Consider the following 20,699-nt stretch of genomic DNA (forward strand, 5'->3'; position numbering starts at 1 on the left):
GCTCCAGGGCAGAACAAAGTGTACACTCTACATGCTTTTATTACAAGACTACCGAGCATACGAGGGAAATCCATCATCCGGTAATTACATCTAAANAAAAAAAAAAAAAAAAAGAAAGAAAAGTTGTTTCATTAAATTATATGATTAAACCATGACCAAATAGAAAATTTATATAATAAAGCCAGGAAAAAAGTTGTAAAATATAGTTTACAATAATTATTCACATTCAAGGCTGTACATCAATACATACAACAACGTGGCCCCAAACATGAATTCAATCCAAATAATTCATATATTAGAATTTAAATAACACAGACTGAACTAGAGGCCGACAATAGCCAGCAAATAACCTTATATAAGAATAAAAATACAAAAGTGTATATCCCAGTATCATTGCATTATCTGTTTTCATAAGTATTTTTAATTTTTCCTTTGCCTGTACATCACAGTTACAGCTACAGAACAGGTAGAGAATATTACACATGTTCTAACTGACTGCCACCAACCTGAATGACAGCAATTCATCCTACTGTACGTGGCTAATGGACCAGCCGCAGCAGCTCTAAATACTGTAACAGTTTTTAATTTGCACATGTCCAATCACACTATGGTCGTGGCTTTAACCTGCACAATGACCTACTTGTAGTCATTAACCCAGATGATTAAACTAGGGTGGACTACATGGGGAGGGAAAATTTTGCCATTTGTAAAAACTTTTGTTCAGTTTGGATTCTTCATATGGAAGAAATGAGTTACAGGGAATTTTCAGGTATTCATATTGGCTAATTCATTTGCTTACCGCTGCAAAAGTGCTTTTGACAGAAACAGCTTCCCTCGCATTGCAGGCCATTTTTCCACATTCTGACTTATAACCCTGAAGTGTTAGGCCAGAAGCCAGGTATCTTCAGAGGTTCTGAGAGTGGTTCCAGCCCTGTTCAATCTCTCAGGGCCCTTGTCTTATGTTCTACCCACAAGGTGCTACACCCATTGGCATCAGCACCAGTTTATGTTGGGTTTTGCATTAAAACAAATGGAAAAAGTGTTTAGGAGTATCTTCACCATATTCAGAGTTGCTGTGGCCTCCTAAGTCTCAGATGAACACCCCAGGTCTATGGAACAATGGGGAGAAGCCTTGAGGCAGAGGAGGGCAGGAAACTGATTTCTGCACATCTCCAGCCCCAAGCTCTGACAGTCAAGTAACACTGAGTATGGTGCCCAGAAAATCTCTGCTGCATGTTTCCAAATTGAACCAGCAGGCCCCACCCAACACAGATAAAGCTACTATCCGATTTGGGTGGGCACTACAGTTCCATGCAGCACTGCAGCGCACAAGGAGGTTTACATAAGCATCAGTGGGGATACCCATCCTTGGCAATGACAAAGCCTAGCCACTGTGCTGTCCTGAACCAAGACCTGAGGTGTGGAGCAAGAATACTCACAGCTGTACTTTTAGTAAAACTCAATCATCTGTGTGGTTTCTTTTCCAAGAAGAGCTTTGCTATTCTGCTTTGCTACTAATTCCCAAATGGCCCAAATGCATTTCTGAGTCTATAAACTTAATTATGAATTATCCATTAGGCATGTAGCAAGGTCAGTTCAACACTTTATCTCTGCTGACTGTGTAGAAGCAGATTCAGTACCATCGTGGACACAAAGTACAAGATTCTGAAAACATCACCAAGCACTTGAAAGCCTTAGAGCAAAGATGGAAAAGAAGTAACATGCAGGAGCAGATTCTTGCATTGCAAATGAAAAGACTGGCTTTTGGGGAAAAAAAAATCTGTCACAAAGGAATCTACAGTAATGACATTTTAGCATTAAAAACAAAAGCAGCCATAGTCAAACTTTCTTGAGAACACACAACTTAGCAAGAACTGATGTGTTCAAAATCCGTAGGACACAAGGAAGATAGATTTGTAACTGGAACTCAGAGGATCTAAACATCAGACCAAGGAGGAGGAATACCCAAAAATACCACTTCAGGTATGTGAGGAAGGGGCAAAATCAGAATAAAAATCAAAGACTTATAAGTATATTCACCACAGCATTATTTAAATAGCAACAAAAACACAAAAGAAACCAAAAACCATCTGAATGTTTTACAACAGGGAAACAACTGCATAACTTATAAATTTACAACCACTTGACTCCACAATTATCAAAAACATGCTTTTGAAGAACTACTCACGGCCACGGCATGGAGAAATGCTTAAGAGAAAACAAGTCAAGTGAAAAAGCTGGATGTAAAATGATGAATGTTGTATGTGTTCCCAGTTTGGTTTAGAAAGCAAACAAGGACTAAGGATGCACATCAGTGGTAGAGCACTCGCTTAGCAATCCTGAACCTCACTATTCAATTCCCAGCACTGGAACAAAAAAAGTTAGGGAGAACAGCATCTACATCCAAATGTTCACAGTGGTCTCTGGATGATGGGCCTTCCTTTATTCTTTTGCTTTTAGAAAACATACACTTCTTTAAAGAAAGCACACAATTACCTACAGGCCCCATTGCTGGTACTGGGAGTCTGTGCCACACAACTGTCGGCAAGGTTACTTCAAGCATGAATCACAAACACTAGGGTGGCCCAAAGAGAGTTGCAGCAGTTTCTATCAGTTTCAGCCTAACACAAGCTATCTCTCAAAGTGGTTTATACTGCATCTACTGGGTTTTAGCTCAAAATGACAGCTGAGCCATGATGCCACATGGGGCATCTCTACATGGGGAGCCCACTGCCCAGCTGGAGCACAGAAAAACAGGTGGAATTGACCCATTCAAGCTAAGTTTCATCTGTGATGACAAGAGAAGGCAGGGCTCAAGTGGGCTTTGAGGTACTACAGTCCGCTGTACCTAGGTAGGAGAAGCCAGAGAACAGTCTTCAACTTTCTTTCCATCCTTGCCATTCCTAGGACACATGATTTCTAGAGGTACTAACAGGGTATTTCTTTCTCTCCTTACATACATCCCGAATTTACTGTTTCACACACACACACACACACACACACACACACACACACACACACACACACAGTTGTACAAACTGACATCCACATCCTGTCCTACAAAGTAAGGCACCTTCACACAGGGTGACGGCTCTAAGGACGACTGGAAAAATGAAGGTGATTTAAGCCAGGTTAAGAAAAGAATGTGCATGGTTCATTAAAGAAAACAAAAACCAAGGAAAAGGGGGCAGTAAGGACAAAGGTGACCTGGGAAGAGATCAGCTGTTGTAGCTTGGGCAGTCATGGTGACCACCCACTACTAATAGCTCAGCTGAACCCTGATTTTAGAGGTTAGGGTGGTGCTTGGTAAAGCCCAGGAGGTAGTGTTGCTCTCCAGGGAAGGAAGCAACAAAGGACTCTCCCATATACAGCCAGCTTTGTGGTCTAATTCAAGCCAAGCCTCAGTCCACTGCTCCCTGTAGTTAAATGCCCTCAAAGATGCTTTCCCTGTGTCTGCATGCACCTGAGAGAGAGGAAGCCACTCTTACATGTGCAAATGTAGGATACAGGGCACTCTGAGGGCAAAATAGCCTCAAGGCATAAGCAAGAACAGGACTCCAAGGAGGAAATAGCCAAGTGTACTTAACAGGCTCTTCAAAATCCAGGAGAAATGAGTGCCCACTTTCACTCTCAGGCTGACAGCATCCTAGGCCATACCTGTTCTGTGGGTTCTACTGGCAAGTGAGGTCCTGCTCCTTGGTCACCTCAAGCTCTTCTCACACAATCTAGCTGGGTCTAAATAAAATCCCTGTTCCCATCCAGCAACCCTGCCACAGAGTGGTGGTTGGCTTTTCATCCTCACTCTACCCCAGCTGAACAGAATCACTCTTGTTGTTAAAGATTTGAAATAGAATCTTTCCCCCCTCTCAGTTTAGATGGCCTGGCCCACAGGTGGTCACTGTAGTCAGAACAGGGTAACCTCGGTTGTGTGTGTTTGGGGGCGCCTATGTGAAAGTCAATAGAAATAGCAAAATTGTTGCTGCCATTGGGACATAGGAGTCTGAGGTGCTACTGTGAGCAGATGGGAGATGCCTACTTTTCTCCACTAGACACCAAGGGCCAACTTTCAGGGATATCCTAGTCAAAGAGAGGTACAGCCAAGTCCCTCAGAAGCACTCTGCAAGAAATGCCAAAAGAAGTGTCCCAGTACTGGCAAAGAATGCCAGCATGGGCAGGCTCAGATTAAGAGGGCTGTTCCTGTGAGCAGGACAGTGATAACATTCTTTCCAGGCAAGGCCCACACTTTATGGGAGTAGGTGACCTGGCAACATAAGAAGGCTTCTAGATTTTCAATAGAGTTGTAAAAATGGACTAGCTGAGAAGTGTTTACCCATAGCATCCCAGGTGAGGCTGGGAGGGATACTGAAACACACCCTAGGGTTTTCTCAGTGCTTGCCTCATAGGGCATGTGGTCTACTCACCTAAACCTGTGCAGAAACTCCAAGGAGGGCCTGCTGTCCCACTTCTCTACATGGAAGCAGTAGCCCAAGCTGGATTCTCTATAGTACCTCCAGCCTTGCCCAGGTTCAGGACAGGATTCTGTACCTGATAATAATCTAGTTGGTGTTACCTAGGTGCTGGTGCTACAGCAACCCTCCTGGACATGTGCTTGGCTTAGTGTCTAGTTCACTGTATAAACTTCTAGGAAGTGGAACACTAGAGCAGAGCCCAGTAAGAGCACCTGTAACTACAACAGCCTTCATTCTTCTCACCATACAACCTGCCTGCTGTAAGGCAGGAACCACAGAAATCATGTCGCCATAAACACACCTGACCAAAGTTCTAGGGCCATACAAGAGATTCAAGGAAGGGAGAACACATACAAGCTAAGAGCCCTGTACCCACAGTAAGCTGGTGACTACCCCAGCAGGAGTGAAGGGGCTCCTGGGGAAGGATTCTGCAACAACTGGGGTAGGCCAGATACACCCCGTCCCTCAGTCACAGCAGGAGCTGTGTGTATCAGGTGGGGAAGGGTAGAGGCAGGCATGCAGTTCCTGTGGATGCTAAGAGGGGCTGGTGATGCCAAATCTGGCCACTGGTCTGGGCAGAAGCTGGGCTACCGTGCAAGGAGCTGGGTCTCCATGGCCACAGCAGTGCATGGAAGCCACCACAGAGCACAGAGAGCAAGCAAAGCGACCCTGAATTCCTGTTTGTTGGCTATTTGTTTTGTTCTTTGTGTGGTTGGGTTCTTTTTTTTCTTTTCTTTTAAATAAAAAAGCTGCAAGGTTTCTGCCATCTATGTTCTCCACGAGATGGCTGGCAGGTGGTCTGGAAGCGTCCTGGGTGGCGGCCGAGCCGCGCTGAGGCAGGTGTCCTGGCAGCAATAGGCAGCCCGGCCGCAGGCCACGTCACTGCACAGCAGCATCTGGATTGCTCTGGTACTGCTGCCTCCAAACCTCCTGGATCTTTCTGCACCACTTGTGAGCATTCCCGCTTGGATCCATCAGGTAGTACGTCCTGTTAGGCTGCAAAACAGAGCATCTGATGTCCCTCAGGGAGTCCAGTCCCCACCCAGCCTATCTTGCTGTCAATAGTGCCAGCACCTTTTTGAAGCCTGTGGGCACAGTGGGCTTCTTCATTCTACAAGTGCAGAACTAAAATACGTGGGCAGGTGACCTACCAGAAACCAACATCAAGCAGAATCTATCTCCTGGCCCAATTCAGGCCTAAGTTATTCATATAGGTCTGTCTCTAAGATTCAGGAAGCTGACCTGATCCTAGATGCTTCCTTGGCCAAAGCAAGGGCCACTTACAACAGAGATATAGAAGCCTATGATGAGGCTACAGTCAGATGCCTTATAGGGATAGACTCACCGTGTGGACAAAGAAAGTTTTAAAATTCTTGGCTTCTGGTCGGAGTTCTTGTGACCATGGGATTTCACCTTTCAAGACCTTGTTGACAGGATCAACATAATATAAATGTGGCCCTTCTGTGAGTAATAACTGTCGTCGTCTTGCAAATAAACCCTGGTCCAAATAAAATAAACAAACTGTTTGATCAAGACACAGATGGGATTAACTGGTAAGTAGCTCAGGACATAGTGACTGACTGCTGCCTCTCCATTCATCCGAGACACTTTCTCCTCAACCTGGAACCTATATATTACATAATATTACATAAGCACGGGTCTCTGCTTGTTTAGCTCACAATATGCCTTTCAATAGCTGCTTGTGGTGCCCTGACCCCTCAGCTTTTCTAAGGCCAGGCCTCAGTCCACCTTCATGGAGATTCTCGCTTCCAGAGTGTACACAGCCAGGAAGTGTGTTCAGGAGGCTCCTGTTGGCAGAGTCTGATACATTCTGCACTACTTGTTGCCCAGAAAACGATAAACAACAACCCCTGTATTTTCAAATCTTCTAATGAAAGACTACTTGCTGGGCTCTGAGAAATGATCTGTTCTCCTCAATGTGACAGAAACCTTAGCACAGTGAGCTGGGCCTTACGTAACCATGCCCTGTGGCCAGCGCATGTGGCTGGTTTACCACAGACCTGACTGCTTCCCCGAGAGTCTGAGTGTTCCTGGCTTTATAAAATCTAGAGATGATCTCCAAAGATCATGCCAAGATGAAGAATGCCATATCCAACAATTCATGGCAAGACCCCAGGGTGAAGAACTGACGTGGGTTACAAACAGTAGGAAGTCATAGGATGAAGAGGGTCAGGGAACCAACTCACCTTTCGCTTATCCACTGGGCCCATTTTTAATATTAGATTATTTTCTACAAACTGGTGCCTAAAAAATAAAGAAAGAAGAATGACCCAGCAGTTCTCCAAACTCTACACTTTGGACATTCCCCACAGGGTTTCTGTAGACTTTATATCCATCAAATACTGTCCTCCACCCCACCCCAAAGACACAGCCTCTCTTCAGGTCCAGGAGATACCCCAGATGTAGTGATGCAATGGGTACAGATTTTTATCTATTCCTGAGGTCATCTTCTAGCTGGAGATATCTGCATAGTATAAGAAGGCTGGAAGATAGTGCCACAGAAGCAAGCTAACACACACCACCACCACCACCACCTCACCATCATATTATATCATGTCATATCATCACCATCACCATCACCATGTCAAAAAAGCTGCAGTAAGGCTGGGTGTGCTGACAATAACATTAATCCCACAACTTGGGACACAGAGGCAGGAAGATCAGGAGTTTAAGGTCATCCCACCTACATATCAAGTTCTGGGCCAGCCTGGAACACTGCCTCAGAAAACAAAAAGAGCCAAAACAAAACATGCTAGGTTAAAAAAAAACTTCAGAGGCCACCATAAATCAGTATTAGAATCTGAAAATTACTTTTCAAGCCAGGATACCTAAGAGTACCTAGAATCCAGAGTTATATAGAATCACAAATCCTTTAAAGATAGCTTCAATGTGCCTAGTCTAGCTGCAACTTGATATGCCAAGGCTTGATATGCAACTTTGAATACATACATAGCAATATGGCTCTCCTAAAATAGGCAAACTCTGTCATCAATGCCGAAGAGATGAAGACACAGAGGCTAAGGATTTCATGTTTCACCCATGGTCAACTACATAATGGTAATATAATGGAAAACTCCAAAGCCTGGTCCTCTCCTCTGATATCCATCCACACAGACCCCAAGAAGACTCTCTAAGGACTTTAGTGTAAGGCCCAAGCACAGCCTTAATGTTTCAATCTAGTATCCTGGAGAGTGCAGTGCAGCTGTAGTGTAGAATGAGAGTGGCCCCTGACATTCCAAATGTCTTTAATGAGTTGGCTGTACGTAGGTAAGGAGACTGTGATGCCGTACAGCAGGCATTAATCTGTTTTAAATATCAGCAATCTAGCCTTCAGGCCTCATCATGTTATTTTATTTTACTTTTTTTAGTTTTATTCTTTATTCTTTGCATGAGCATTTTGTCTGTATATATGTATGTATGCGATGTATGTGCCTGGTGCCAATGGAGGTCAGAGAGGCATCAGATTGCCTGGAATTAAGAGTTAATGGATGGCTGTGAGCCACTATTTGCTAGAAAATGAACCTGTGTCCTCTGCAAGAACAGCCAGTGCTCTTAGCCATTGAACCCTCTCTCCAGCACAGGCCTCATGAATTACACTCTCCTCTAACACTAAAGGGATGTTAGCATTATTATTAGCATTATTCTCTCTGGACTGTAACTACCAATACATGGTCCAGAAAACTTTAACACGCACTTTTAAGTACGTACTCACCTTTGTTTTATTGTTTGTCTTGCCTAGAACCTTCACAGACTCGGCTGGCCTCAATCCTCTTGCCTCTGCCTTATGTGCTGGGATTATAAGTATATATCACCATCCCAGCTTCAATTATTTAACTAAAAATAATAAACATGTCAGGCGGTGGTGGTGCACATCTTTAATAGTGCACTTTAATCCCAGCACTTGGGGAGGCAGAGACAGGCAGACTTCTGAGTTCAAGGCCAGCTTGGTCTACAAAGTGAGTTCTAAAACTGCCAGGGCTACACAGAGAAACCCTGTCTCAGGAAAAACAAGCAATCAAGCAAGCAAGCAAACAAACAACAAAAAACACAAAAGCAAAATGACTCAGTAGTTAATGGCCCTTGCCAATAAGCCTAACTTCCATACATGCTCTATGGTATACATACACACACACACACACACAATTTATTTATTAGCATGTACTCATATACATGCCTACAAATGATTTACTCTATACTGGGCCATATCTTAAGTGCATCCTTCTTGTTTTGTTTTTTTTTTTTTTAATTTTTTTCTTTAAAGATTTATTTATTCATTATATGTAAGTACACTGTAGCTGTCTTCAGACACTCCAGAAGAGGACGCCAGATCTTGTTACGGATGGTTGTAAGCCACCATGTGGTTGCTGGGATTTGAACTCTGGACCTTTGGAAGAGCAGTCGGGTGCTCTTACCCACTGAGCCATCTCACCAGCCCCCATCCTTCTTGTTTTTTAAACCAGTAATTTGCTGAAATAGCCATCTGCAACAGTGTCACTGGTCTTGTTCCTGGTGATGAAAGGCACGTCCTCAATGTTCTTGAAAGGAATGTGATGGCCAGTGCTTCATTTGTGGATCTTCCCCATCTCTTATATGCCTACTTTTCCCAGTGTACTTTCTTACAGTGATTTTCAGAAATGTTCTCTTCACTGTGAGATGCCTCCTTTGCATATCATAGAGAGCACGCTCTCTACGGTGATTCTATGCTGTGCTACAGCCTCCTTACCAATTTGTTCCTCTGTGAGGGTGGACAGTTTGAGCTCTGCAGTTCTTTTTTTTTTATTTATTATATGTAAGTACACTGTAGACACTCCAGAAGAGGGAGTCAGATCTTGTTACGGATGGTTGTGAGCCACCATGTGGTTGCTGGGATTTGAACTCCTGACCTTTGGAAGAGCAGTCGGGTGCTCTTACCCACTGAGCCATCTCACCAGCCCGAGCTCTGCAGTTCTTACAACCATGTTTTCTTCAGAAAACTCAAATCTGTGTGTGGCAGGTCAGAGTTCAATATTAGGTATCTCCCTCATTGGATCTCCTTTTTTTGTTTTTGTTTTTTTTGTTTGTTTGTTTGTTTTGTTTTATGTGTATCTTTACCTATGGTACTTTGAATGAGAATGGCCCCCAAAAGCTCAAATATTTGAATGCTTAGTCATCGGGAGTGGAACTATTTGAAAGAACAGAGGTGTGACCTTTTTGGAGGAAGTGTGTCATTAGAGGCAGACTTTGAGGTTTCAAAAGCCCACAGCTGGCCCAGTATCTCTCTCTGTGTCTGAAGATAAGGATGCAAAGCTCCCAGCTATTGCTCCAACTCCAACCTGCCCACATGGGGCCATGCTCCCAACCATGATAATGATACTTACTAGCCCTTAATTAATGCTCTCATAAAAGTTGTCTTGGTCATAGTAGCTCTTCAGAGCAGTAGAACAATGACTAGGATGCCACCTTATCTTTTTTTACATTTATTTATGTACATGAGCCTATATCGTGTATATGCCTGGTACCTGTGACAGTCAGGAAAGGAACTAGAGTTATTGATGGTTGCAAGCCATCATATGGGTACTGGGAATTGAATCTGAGTTCTCTGCAAGAGCAACAACTGTTCTTAGCCATTGAGCCATTTTTCCAAGCTCTCTCCACCAAACCTAGAGTTCACCAATTTGGCTAGATTGGCTGGAAGCCCCAGATAGCATACTCTCTCTGCCTCCCCCACACCTAATTCTTTATGTGGTTGTTAGAACTTGAACTCAGGTCCTCAGGGTTGTACAGCAAGACTTTTACTGACTGAGCCATCTCCATCGTCACTTACATCTTTTAAAGACTTAAATGGTGACTACTGAGAAAAAAAAAAATCTTTTAAGTTATTATCCATGCTCACATTTGTACTATAAATGTATCAAATGTTACTGGTTTAGATAAAACTTACAGATGTTTAATAATACTTTTAATATATTTTTTTGATATTATTGCAAAACAGAGCAACAAACTTTACTTGTATTTCTGTATAGGCACATGAATGGTCAGAATTTTAAAGTAATGACTTACTAGATGATTAGAATTACAAATTAACTATAGTAGGTATAACTGAAGATTGCTAGGTTAGAGTATAGTGAAACTGTTAGGATATAGTAATCTCAAAAATACACATCTTTAAGCCATAATTCTACTACAGAAAATTCAAAGAAAATAACATGTACATGCATTCAATGTACTGTCAAGATAATGTCCACCCAGTATGTGACCACTGAAAAACTCCACTGCATAATACTAGCAGCAAATAACAGTGAGAAAAAGATAAGTATTATTTTAGCATTAACATATTAATTTTGTCACAAGAAGGATAGGAAATCCCTGAAGCTCTGCAGAGGCATCACTTTCCACATAGAACTGAAATCGTTTTTTTTTTTTTTTTTTTTTTTTTTTTTTTTTTAAAGACAGGGTTTCTCTACATAGCCCTGGCTGTCCTGGAACTCACTTTGTAGATCAGGTTAGCCCCAAACTCAAGAGATCAGCCTGCCCCTGCCTCCTGAATGCTGGGACTACCACCACTTGGCTTAAGACTGGAAAGGATAGAGAATCCCAAAACTAAAGACAGCAGCCAAGAGACCATAGGCTTCTTGTTCTGTCTAGCACTCACAGCCCTAGGCAGAGGCGAAAACCCCAGAAGAGCTGAAACACACACCCATTGAGACAGTGCTTCTGAGCAGCCTCTAAGAGGAAGGGTTCCTACATGAGGCTTTAGAAAGCAGGACAGCTGGGGATTCAGGATTCAGAAGCCCAGGATGCCCTGACTCAGCACTGTACCTAACAGCTAAAATTATTTTGATCAAAATCTCCCTTAGATTTCATAATGGGAGAAAATCTTTACTAGCCACACTTCACACAGGGGTTAATGTCTAGAATATGTAAAGCACTATAAAATTAAACACTTAGAAAATCCAAACTTCAGATCAATAAGTAAGTTAAGGAACTAGAGAGTTCTCAAAAGAAGAAAGATAAATGGCTAATACACATTTTTAAAAAGTATTCAACATCCACTAGGGAAATGTAAATTCAAACTATTTTGAGATCTTATCTCATCCCAGTCAGAACAGCTACCAAGAAAACAAAGGATGATGCTGGGTGGTGGTGACGACACCTCTAACACCAGCACTCTGGAGGCAGAGATGCTAGAGGTAGGTCTCCGAGCATGAGGACAGTCTGGTCTACATAGTGTGTTCCAGGACAGCCAGGGCTACACAGAGGAAAGAAGAACTCTTACTGTGCACAGAGTAGAAATTAGTATAGCGGTCTCTCAAACGAATAAAATTATAGGGGCTGAAGAGATGGCCAGTGATTAAAAGCATACTCTGTTCTTTCCAAAGGACAGAGAGCACTGTTCCCACAACCCCTATCATATGGCTCAAATCCACCTATAACTCCAGCTCCAGGAGACCTGGACACTCTCTTGAACACTTCAGGTATCCACAAACATGTGGCAGATACAAGCACATGAACAAAAAAAAAAATTAAAAACAAATCTTAAAGACAGAACTAAAACTTGAACTGCCATATATCCCTTCTGTCACTCCTAGGATATACTCAGGGTGTCCATCACAGAGACAGATGCACGTCCATGCTTACTATTCCATTATTCACATCAGCAAGAAAATGGAACAAGCCTCGTCTGCATCAAAGGATGAATGGATGTGAAAAAGTGGTCCTCGGTGACTCATACCTGTAACTATAACACTTACATGGCTAAAGTAGAAGTATTGTCACAAGTCTACGGTTACCTTGGGATAAACACTTCATTCTGCCACAGTGAGACTCTATCTCAAAAGACAAAAAGAAAAAAGTTGCAAGAAATCATGTTCTCTCACATGCAGATCCTAATTCTAATGTGTGTGTGTGTGTGTGTGTGTGTGTGTGTGTGTGTGTGTTTGCACGCGCGAGCACATGTATGGGGTGGGGACTTTTGAGGACAAGTGTAGGTTGTGAAACTAGAAAGAGAACCATAAGGGGTAAAGGAAAGTCTTAAGGGAGGCTAAGGAAGGGTAAGGTAAGTTTCAAAAGGGTTAGGGTTAGGGGTAATAGAATAAATATAATCTGAGCCAGGCAGTGGTAGCACACTCAACAACACACGGGAGGCAGAGACAGGAGTTCCAGGACAGCCTGGGTCAGACAGAGAAAGCCTGTCTCAACAAAACAAAACAAACAAAAAGAGAATACATGTCATCTGAAAGTGGAACGAACACTACTGGAGGTAGGAGGAGTACAAATCTGGGAGTGGCAAAGGAATGGGAGGGAGAATCAATAAAAACAAAACACATGTGGGAATACCATAATGAAACCACATTAATTAAAAGATGAACAAATAAGGAGCTGATACATGGCTCGGCCTTTAAGAGCATTTATAGCTCTCCTAAGGACCCAAGGTTCAATCCCAGCACCCACATCATGTGGCTCACAGCACCTGTTACTCCAGCCCCAGGTGACCCAGCACTTCTGGCCTCCTCACATACCTGCACTCATGTGAACACACACACACACACACACACACACACACAACTTCTTTAAAATTTTTTTTAAAGTGATAAATAAAAAGAGCAAAATCAAAAATCCTTTTCTCCTCTCCTTAATAGTACTAGCACCTTAGGAAAGAAGGAGTTACTAGACAAACTCCTTGGAATTGTAGATTATCTCTAGGAGCCAATATCTTCATTTAATTTTTCTAGAGAAAATACGTTTTGATGGTAAAACATTCTAGTCTTAGCCACCTGCATCCCTCAGGAAAAGCTACTAAGGGTTCTCTTCCTCATCACAAGTCTCCTGAGTCTTGCACATTCTTCCCTCCTGCCTTAACAAGCCCGCAGTTTTCCTCCTCCCCTTACACCCAAATACATATTCCTGAGAGAGCTCATTGACACAAAAAATGTTCAAGTGTAATGGGGATAGATATACTCAAAATATATTATATACATGTATAAAATTATCAAAGAATAAACTTAAAAATTTAAAGTTTAAATTAGCATTAGTTTAAATAGCATAAAAATACTAGAAGAAAAAAAGTCAGGCATCATGGCACACATCTTTAATCCTAGCATTTGGGAGGCAGAGGCAAGCAGATTTGTATCATTTTGAGGCCAGTGTGGTCTACATAGTGGCTTTGTCAAAAAAGCCTTTTGACTTTGTCCAAAAAAAAAAAAAAAAAAAAAAAAAAAAAAAAAAAGAAGCGTGGTGGAGTGCCAGGTAAAAATACTGAAGCCCTTTCAGCAGACTTGGATTTAAAAGAGGAACCAGTTGGATGAACATTGTAAAGAAATTGTTGGCAGGATAGAGAATGGATTTCATATATATAATATATATATATATTCATATATAATATATATTATATAATATATATAATATATATTCATACATTCACATATATACATATGTGTATGTATGTGTATGTATGTATGTATGTGTGTGTGTGTGTATATATATATATATGTCTTACAATTTTAATTTTAATTTTTTTGGTTTTTTGAGACAGGGTTTCTCTGTGTAGCCCTGGCTGTCCTGGAACTCACTCTGTAGACCAGGCTGTTGAAAGGCTCAGAAATCTGCCTGCCTCTGCCTCCCATGCTCTGGGATTAAAGGCATGCACCACCACCGCCCAGCATTTTTTTTTTAATTTTTATTTTTTTAAAGATGTAAAAACATGTAAAAAAAAATTGTCAAAGAAGCAATGTAATTCAAGCCCCGTTCCTGAAGTCTCCTAAGAACCTGGGAACTTTGTTTCTTTGCAAAGCACTGGAGAGGTGAGTCAAGGACAACTAACCCAGCCCATGTCTGCTCCCGGGCATCCTGCATTCTAGACAGGGCTGCTGACGCCTATAGTTCTTACCAAGGGTTTCCACCGGCTTGCTTTTCCAATAACAACCTTTTTTCATCTTCTGAAAACTGTAAGTCTAGTTCAAAAGAGTTAGTGTCCAAATCATGGATGTACTGCTCTATGTTGCTGCCCGACCTCTGGGGCAGGCTGGCTTCCACCGTAGACAGGGAGTGGGAAGAGGAGGAGGATGACACCTGCATGAAGCCAAACTGGCTCAGGAGATTGTCGTACTGCAGGGAAGAAGGAGAAGAGAAAGCTACCTTAATTTGTCTTTAAGGCCAAAGACCCCTCCCACATTGCCTGGCCCCCACAGCCACTCATAACCTGGCAAGCTTAAAGACACGCCAAAGGCAGGTGGACTACTGATCCCTTTTGATGTATATAGACAGATTCTCTTCCAACAGCTATTGGACCACTGAACCAAGGCAAGGCTGGACCTTCTGCCACAGGTTCCTCTTCTGATAGAAACAGAGGTCAAAGAGGGGCTATACCAACCAAATCCTTCATCTCCAGGGAAAAGGAACCTGGGACCCTCACCAGCACAGCACTCCAAGCCATGCTCCTGGCAGGGAGCTCAGTAATCAAGTACACTTTCCTTTTAGTCCCGGAATCTTAGGTTTTAGAGCCACTGCATAGCTTGATTTAGCTTACATTTGTTTTTTAAAATACAAACCAGACATGTGTGGTGGCGCACGCCTTTAATCCCAGCGCTTGGGAGGCAGAGGCAGGTGGATTTCTGAGTTCGAGGCCAGCTTGGTCTACAGAGTGAGTTCCAGGACAGCCAGGACTACACAGAGAAACCCTGTCTTGAAAAAAAATGGAAAAAAAACAAACCAAGCCAATGTTGACACAGCAGAAAGCAGGACTATTCACAGCATGCCACGCAGGCCACAGCCTATCTAGCACTCTTCCAGGCGATGACAGGGCAAAGATTTTTGAACATGCTAACGTTAGGTATGGCCACCCCGGGCAGATAGCTATGCTAGGTACAGGCTTCACACTCTTGAGCCCTGCCTTCCAGATCTACAGAGTTTCCAGAAAGAGAGGCCTGACTACAGATCTACAGAGATCAGCCCCCTACCCTCTGCAGATTCTACAAGCCCCGTGTCCACCTCCTTGCTGTTGCCCAGTGGCCCTCAGTCCCACGGCAGTCACTGCTCCATCTGCTGACTTCATATTCACATGCTAGCACTGTCTCCACTTCCTTCATGAAGGTTCCCCAGTGAGAGGAATGATGTCTCTGCTTCAATTTACAGAAATGACTACCATACTTCTACTGGAGGGAGAGGTATCCCCACAAAATCTTTTAGAACCAGTATGTGGCTTCAATTTCTGACACAGAAATTGAAGCTCAGAGTCACTTTCCTCTAGCCAACACTGAATGTAAACCAGCACAAAGCTGCCTCTCCACGTCACTAAAGAGCACCTTCAGAGTAGACGCCGTCGTTCCAGCACTCCCCAGGACCAATTTCACTATCTAAAGGTGAACTCTGTACAGGAAACTATCTGCCTAGATGCTTACACAGTCCTTAAACCACACTGAAAGAGCCGAGCAGGCACCCAACAAAACCAAATTGCTGCCACTCAGAACCAGGTTATACAGGTAGAAGTCAAAGCTTTCAATAAAAAAAAGCCATGTCCTCAGCAGTGCAGAGCAGGCCTGTAGAGACATTCTGATGCATATACATGTACAAACACACATGAAGAAACCCTCCTGGCTGCTGAGATTGAAGATAATGGAGCTTATGCGTTCCTTAAAAAATAGCTGCCCTTGCAAGTGGAGGGAAGAAGGCACAGAGACCGTAAGCTGTAGGACTGCCTCCCATTCCTGGTTAACTTCCGAAAGGATGACAGTCCTAGTAGGGAGGATCCCACCAGCACTCCATGACATGACCCAAAAGGACACCACCACTCAGGAGCACTTAAGAGGCTTTGTAGGGGCAGGAACTCCTGGCTCAGGGCCTACGTTCTCTGCAGGTAGCGCACTACACAGAAACTAGCCATCAGTATAGATGCACTTGAGTTTCATTCCCTAAAAGTCTGGGCACAAAGAACATTTTAGGAAAAAAATGGAGATATGCCAAATAGCAATGGCTTTAATGTAGCTTTAGAAGACCTTTGGGTTTTCTGTTTGTTTTGTTCTGAGACAGTACCTACCTTTGTAGCCAGACTGACCATGAACTTTCAATCTTTGTATTTACTATTTTATGTATACAGGACTTTTGCTTGCACATTTGTCTGTCTGTCTGTCTGTCTGTCTGTCTGTCTGTCTGTCTGTCTGTCCTCTGTCTGTCCATCCATCCATCCATCTATCCAGAGATAGATCTAGGTAGACAGGCAGGTAGACAGACAGACAGATGCACCATGTGTGTGCCTAGTGCTCCCAAAAGGCAGAAAAGATGTTGGATCTTCTGGAACTAAAATTACAGACAGCTGTAGGCCAACTTGTGGTTGCTAGGAATCAAACTCACAGTGGCTGGAAGGAGAAAAAGTTCTCTTCACCACTGAGTCATCTCTCCAGCTCTAGCTTTCAATCTTCTTGCCTTAGCCTTCTGAATGCTGAGATCACACCCCCTTTCCCTCAACCCTGGCTGCTTTGGAAGGCTTTTAGATAAATGTTAGAATTGCTCAGTCAGTTGAACAGAATTCTATGCATGGCAACTGGTTAGAACAAGCCAAGAAAACAGAAATCAAATGAGGAAAACTGATTTGAATCAATAAACTATTAAAAAATTTAAAGGTCATAATGAAAGAAGAGTCTGGGTAAGTAAGACTGAAACCATGGAAGCACGCTGTGGTTTCTTTTATCTGTTTCTTTTGCTGGTATTTCCCAGTTATCAAGAGAGGAAGTTTTAAGAACAAAGTATATTTAAGATCTTGTGTCTGTTTTCAATTCTTTAGAGACAAGCTGCTTTGAAGCCAGTGACAGCAACTGCCCACAAACCCAGGTGGTCCCCCTGGGAACAGAGTAGGCACCTACTGCTAAGCATCAAGCTACAGGAATCTTCCCATAGCACATTCCTGGAAACTAAATCAATAGCTCTGGGATCTCTTGGTAAAATGAAAAAGCATTCCAGAGCATTTAAAAAAAATAATCAGGAAAGCTCTGAGCCACAAACTAGCAATGGTGAGCTTTCCAGAAGACCCAGTGTCAGGCAGTGAGGGTTATGGCAGGGCACTACTCTCTCATCTACAGGTCCAGACCACATCCTGCCTCCCATCTGTCCCCCAAACAGGTAAACGCTCATCAGCTGAGGAAATAAGAACAGGAATCAGCCTACACAAGGTGTGCTGGTCATTTACTTATTACAGCAAAGCAGTCAACCATCACCAGGTCCACAACAGTCACTCACACATTTTAACCAGTAATAACACAAATTAAGGTCCCAAGGAGTCATATTCACATAGCATGGCAAGCAGAATTTCTTTTTGCCTGGGCTACACCCCATGTGTGCCAGCTTACGTTGCCATAGCAGTCTTCATCATCCTCTGACATGGCTGGTAAGTAAGCTGTGAGCTTCGGAGGTGTCTGCTGGTGCAAATTCTCCCAAGTGATGGTCTCAAAGAATGGATGAGCTTTGAGAGGCCCGTACCCTTCCATCTCTTCACATCCTAAACGCTTTGTGGCATCTAAAACCTTAAATGATAGCCAAGACATGTCACGGCAAGGGTTGAAATGTAATTACTTGTTTGTTTATTTTGTGGAAGTGTTTTCAAGCCCTGAAACCTCCTGGAAAGACTTGGGACACTGTGGTCCATTCCCCAGGCCTGTTCATGCCATGGCAGAAAAAAGTCAAGATTAACTAGAACTCTTGCCTCAGACCAAGGCTCTGCCCCTTTCTTTCCACAGGTAAAAAGAAATCTCAACCTCAAAATACAGAGGACAACAAGTATCTTTTTAAAGCCTGCAGCTCAAAATGTTATAAAATGATGTGGCCCCTGGTAGGCTGCCTACACACAGAGCAGGCCCCACTCCTAAGACTAGCTGGGCAACCTAAGCTGGACTTGATGGGGGTAAAGGAGAGGAAGGAAGGAAGGAAGGAAGGAAGGAAGGAAGGAAGGAAGGAAGGAAGGAAGGAAAGAAGGAATTTCAAAACTGGGAAGGGATTGGGAGGGTAATAATAGAGGGAGTTGGGGAGTATATATGTTGAAAATATGTCTGAAATTCTTAAAGAATAAAAATATTATTTAAAAAAAGAGGGAAAGAGCCGGGGGCAGGCAGAGACAGGTGGATTTCTGAGTTCGAGGCCAGCCTGGTCTACAAAGTGAGTTCCAGGACAGCCAGGACTATACAGAGAAACCCTGTCTCAAAAAACAAATAAACAAAAAAAAAAAAAAAAAAAGAGGAAAAGAAACTGGAAACAAAACAAAAATGCTGCTGGGTGGGTGTGGTGAGGTAGAGGTAGACTGTGTCTTTGAGTTCAAGGCCAGCCTGATTTAAAAAGTAAGTTCCAAAAAACCCAGACATGGTAGTGTATAACTATAATCATAGCACTCGGGCAGAGGTGGGAGCACTGTCAAGCACTTAGGACAATTTTTGGCCTACACAGCAAGTCTCTTTCTTAAAACTTAAAATAAAGGTAAAAATTCTAACACAACGAAAAAAATTAACTGACTCTAAGATCAAAGAAAATGAACAATCAGGCTTTTACTGGGTGAAATATACCTCTCAAAGGCTGTGGCATAGTCACTCCTAAGCCTGCAAGGCTAATTTAAACCCATTCTCCACTGAGGGAAATGAAGGAAGAATTCAGAAGGATGGTTAAAAAGAAGCAGCCTGGGTCTACCCAGGAATAAAGGACTGGCCCTGACTCCTAAAGATTTAGGAAGGAAGCAAACAGGGCTGCGATCCACAGCTTCTGAACATAAAAATGGCACATCTTTCTAGAGTAAATCTGTTTCTGCCTTGTTACCTTGATCTTTAAAGTCTTCATGTAGCTTAAACTCTAAAGTTGGTATTGGCAGATGTCACTGAAGTAAGATTTACAGCCATCTGTCACTGGGATAAACCCACTCAGTGGCAATCACTTAAATTTCCTGTCTTACTAAAGTCAAGAATTAGGCACTGGAAAAGTGAAAGGGAATATAATGAGTTAAGGTTAAAATATTTGACTATATAACCACTGTAAACACATCTTTCAAAAGAATGCCCAGGAAAATTCAAAATACTTACCAAGAGTTTTTCCACAAGATCTCTTGCCTTAGGGAAGAATTTTTCTGGGAAATGATATTCCAGCTTAATGATCTTCTGAAATATAAGATATTCATTTCTGTGAATTAAAAAAAAAGAAAAGCTGTTATTTGCGCAAGGGTTTTCAAATCTCTAGTACTACTTGTACTTTTATAGAACAACCCAAAGTCACCCTCAATTCCCAGGCCAGATCTTACTAAAGGTCCCAAGCACCACTCATTCTTGAGCTGTGGTAGAAGTTCTGCCCCAACTGGGTACAACCAGTAGCTGTTGGCAGTGGTGTGTGGTGGTAAGCTCAGAACCCTGAAATGTACAGGACCCCTCTTACCCGGCTCTGAATGGTGGGAGTCCTGCCACGAGCTGATAGATTATACATCCAAGGGCCCAAAGGTCTGAACTTTAAGGTAGGGAAAACACAAAGAAAAATGGCATTGGTATAATTTAAATGACAAATTTTACAGTCTCTGTCTATACCACCCCAGCTCCAGCCTCCACTTTACTCCTATTTCTTAAGACCAGGGATGCTGAAGTTTGCGTTTGTTTCCTGGGCATCTAATCTCCCTGTGACCGGAGTCAGATGGTACTATACTCGACAGAAACAGGTACCATCTCCCCTGCAGATGTCACTTCTACTGCAGGGTAACAACTTTCCCATGTGTCCCTTTCTCATTCTTAAAGAGCATAATTCACTGCCAACATGCTGCCACGCCAGGCTGCTACAAATCAGGTAAGATGGGAGCTGAAGATGACTGCTAACCAGGGAGAAGCTCCCGTGACTAGGCAATGGGGCTGGAAGAGACAGCTTTGGGTGATATGCTATGATTACCTCACATGTTCTATGGACATGATTTGTGCTCACCTCAGAAGAGATGTGAGAGCTGGATGCATGTGAGGCTCAAAAGAACCTTCCCAGGATATATACAGCACGTGCTCTGCACCCTGTCCTTCCCTTTTTGGATTCTGTTAAACAAAGTCCTGCTCCTCTTCTAAAAACATCTAGACTAGTAGTAAGGCTAGATGGCGCACGCCTTTAATCCCAGCACTTGAGGCAGAGGCAGGTAGATCTCTGAGTTCAAGTCAAGGCTAGCCTTGCTTACAAACGGGAGTTCCAGAACAGCAGAGCTGTCTCAAAAAAACTAAAACAAAATAAAACTTAAAAATTTTA

At 42.9% G+C, this 20,699-nt stretch overlaps 1 protein-coding gene across 2 annotated transcripts in view; it reads right to left on the reverse strand.

Annotated features, from left to right (window-relative positions):
• Positions 1-19: 19 nt before the first annotated feature.
• The window catches only part of Pdpk1 (3-phosphoinositide dependent protein kinase 1), an 80,206-nt gene continuing 59,526 nt past the window's right edge, over positions 20-20,699 (reverse strand). The window contains exons 8-14 of one of the 2 annotated variants that reach the window (XM_021185956.1): positions 19,863-19,931; positions 19,517-19,613; positions 17,807-17,980; positions 14,356-14,573; positions 6,677-6,734; positions 5,815-5,967; positions 20-5,465 (exon numbers count right to left, since the gene is read on the reverse strand). In XM_021185956.1, coding sequence (XP_021041615.1) covers positions 5,349-5,465; positions 5,815-5,967; positions 6,677-6,734; positions 14,356-14,573; positions 17,807-17,980; positions 19,517-19,613; positions 19,863-19,931 — 886 coding nt within the window. In that variant the 3' untranslated portion in view covers positions 20-5,348. The remainder of the gene's footprint in view (positions 5,466-5,814; positions 5,968-6,676; positions 6,735-14,355; positions 14,574-17,806; positions 17,981-19,516; positions 19,614-19,862; positions 19,932-20,699) is intronic. The other variant, XM_021185957.1, reaches the window with a different exon arrangement.

Source organism: Mus caroli, chromosome 17 (assembly GCF_900094665.2).
Source record: "Mus caroli chromosome 17, CAROLI_EIJ_v1.1, whole genome shotgun sequence".
NCBI lineage: Eukaryota > Metazoa > Chordata > Mammalia > Rodentia > Muridae > Mus > Mus caroli.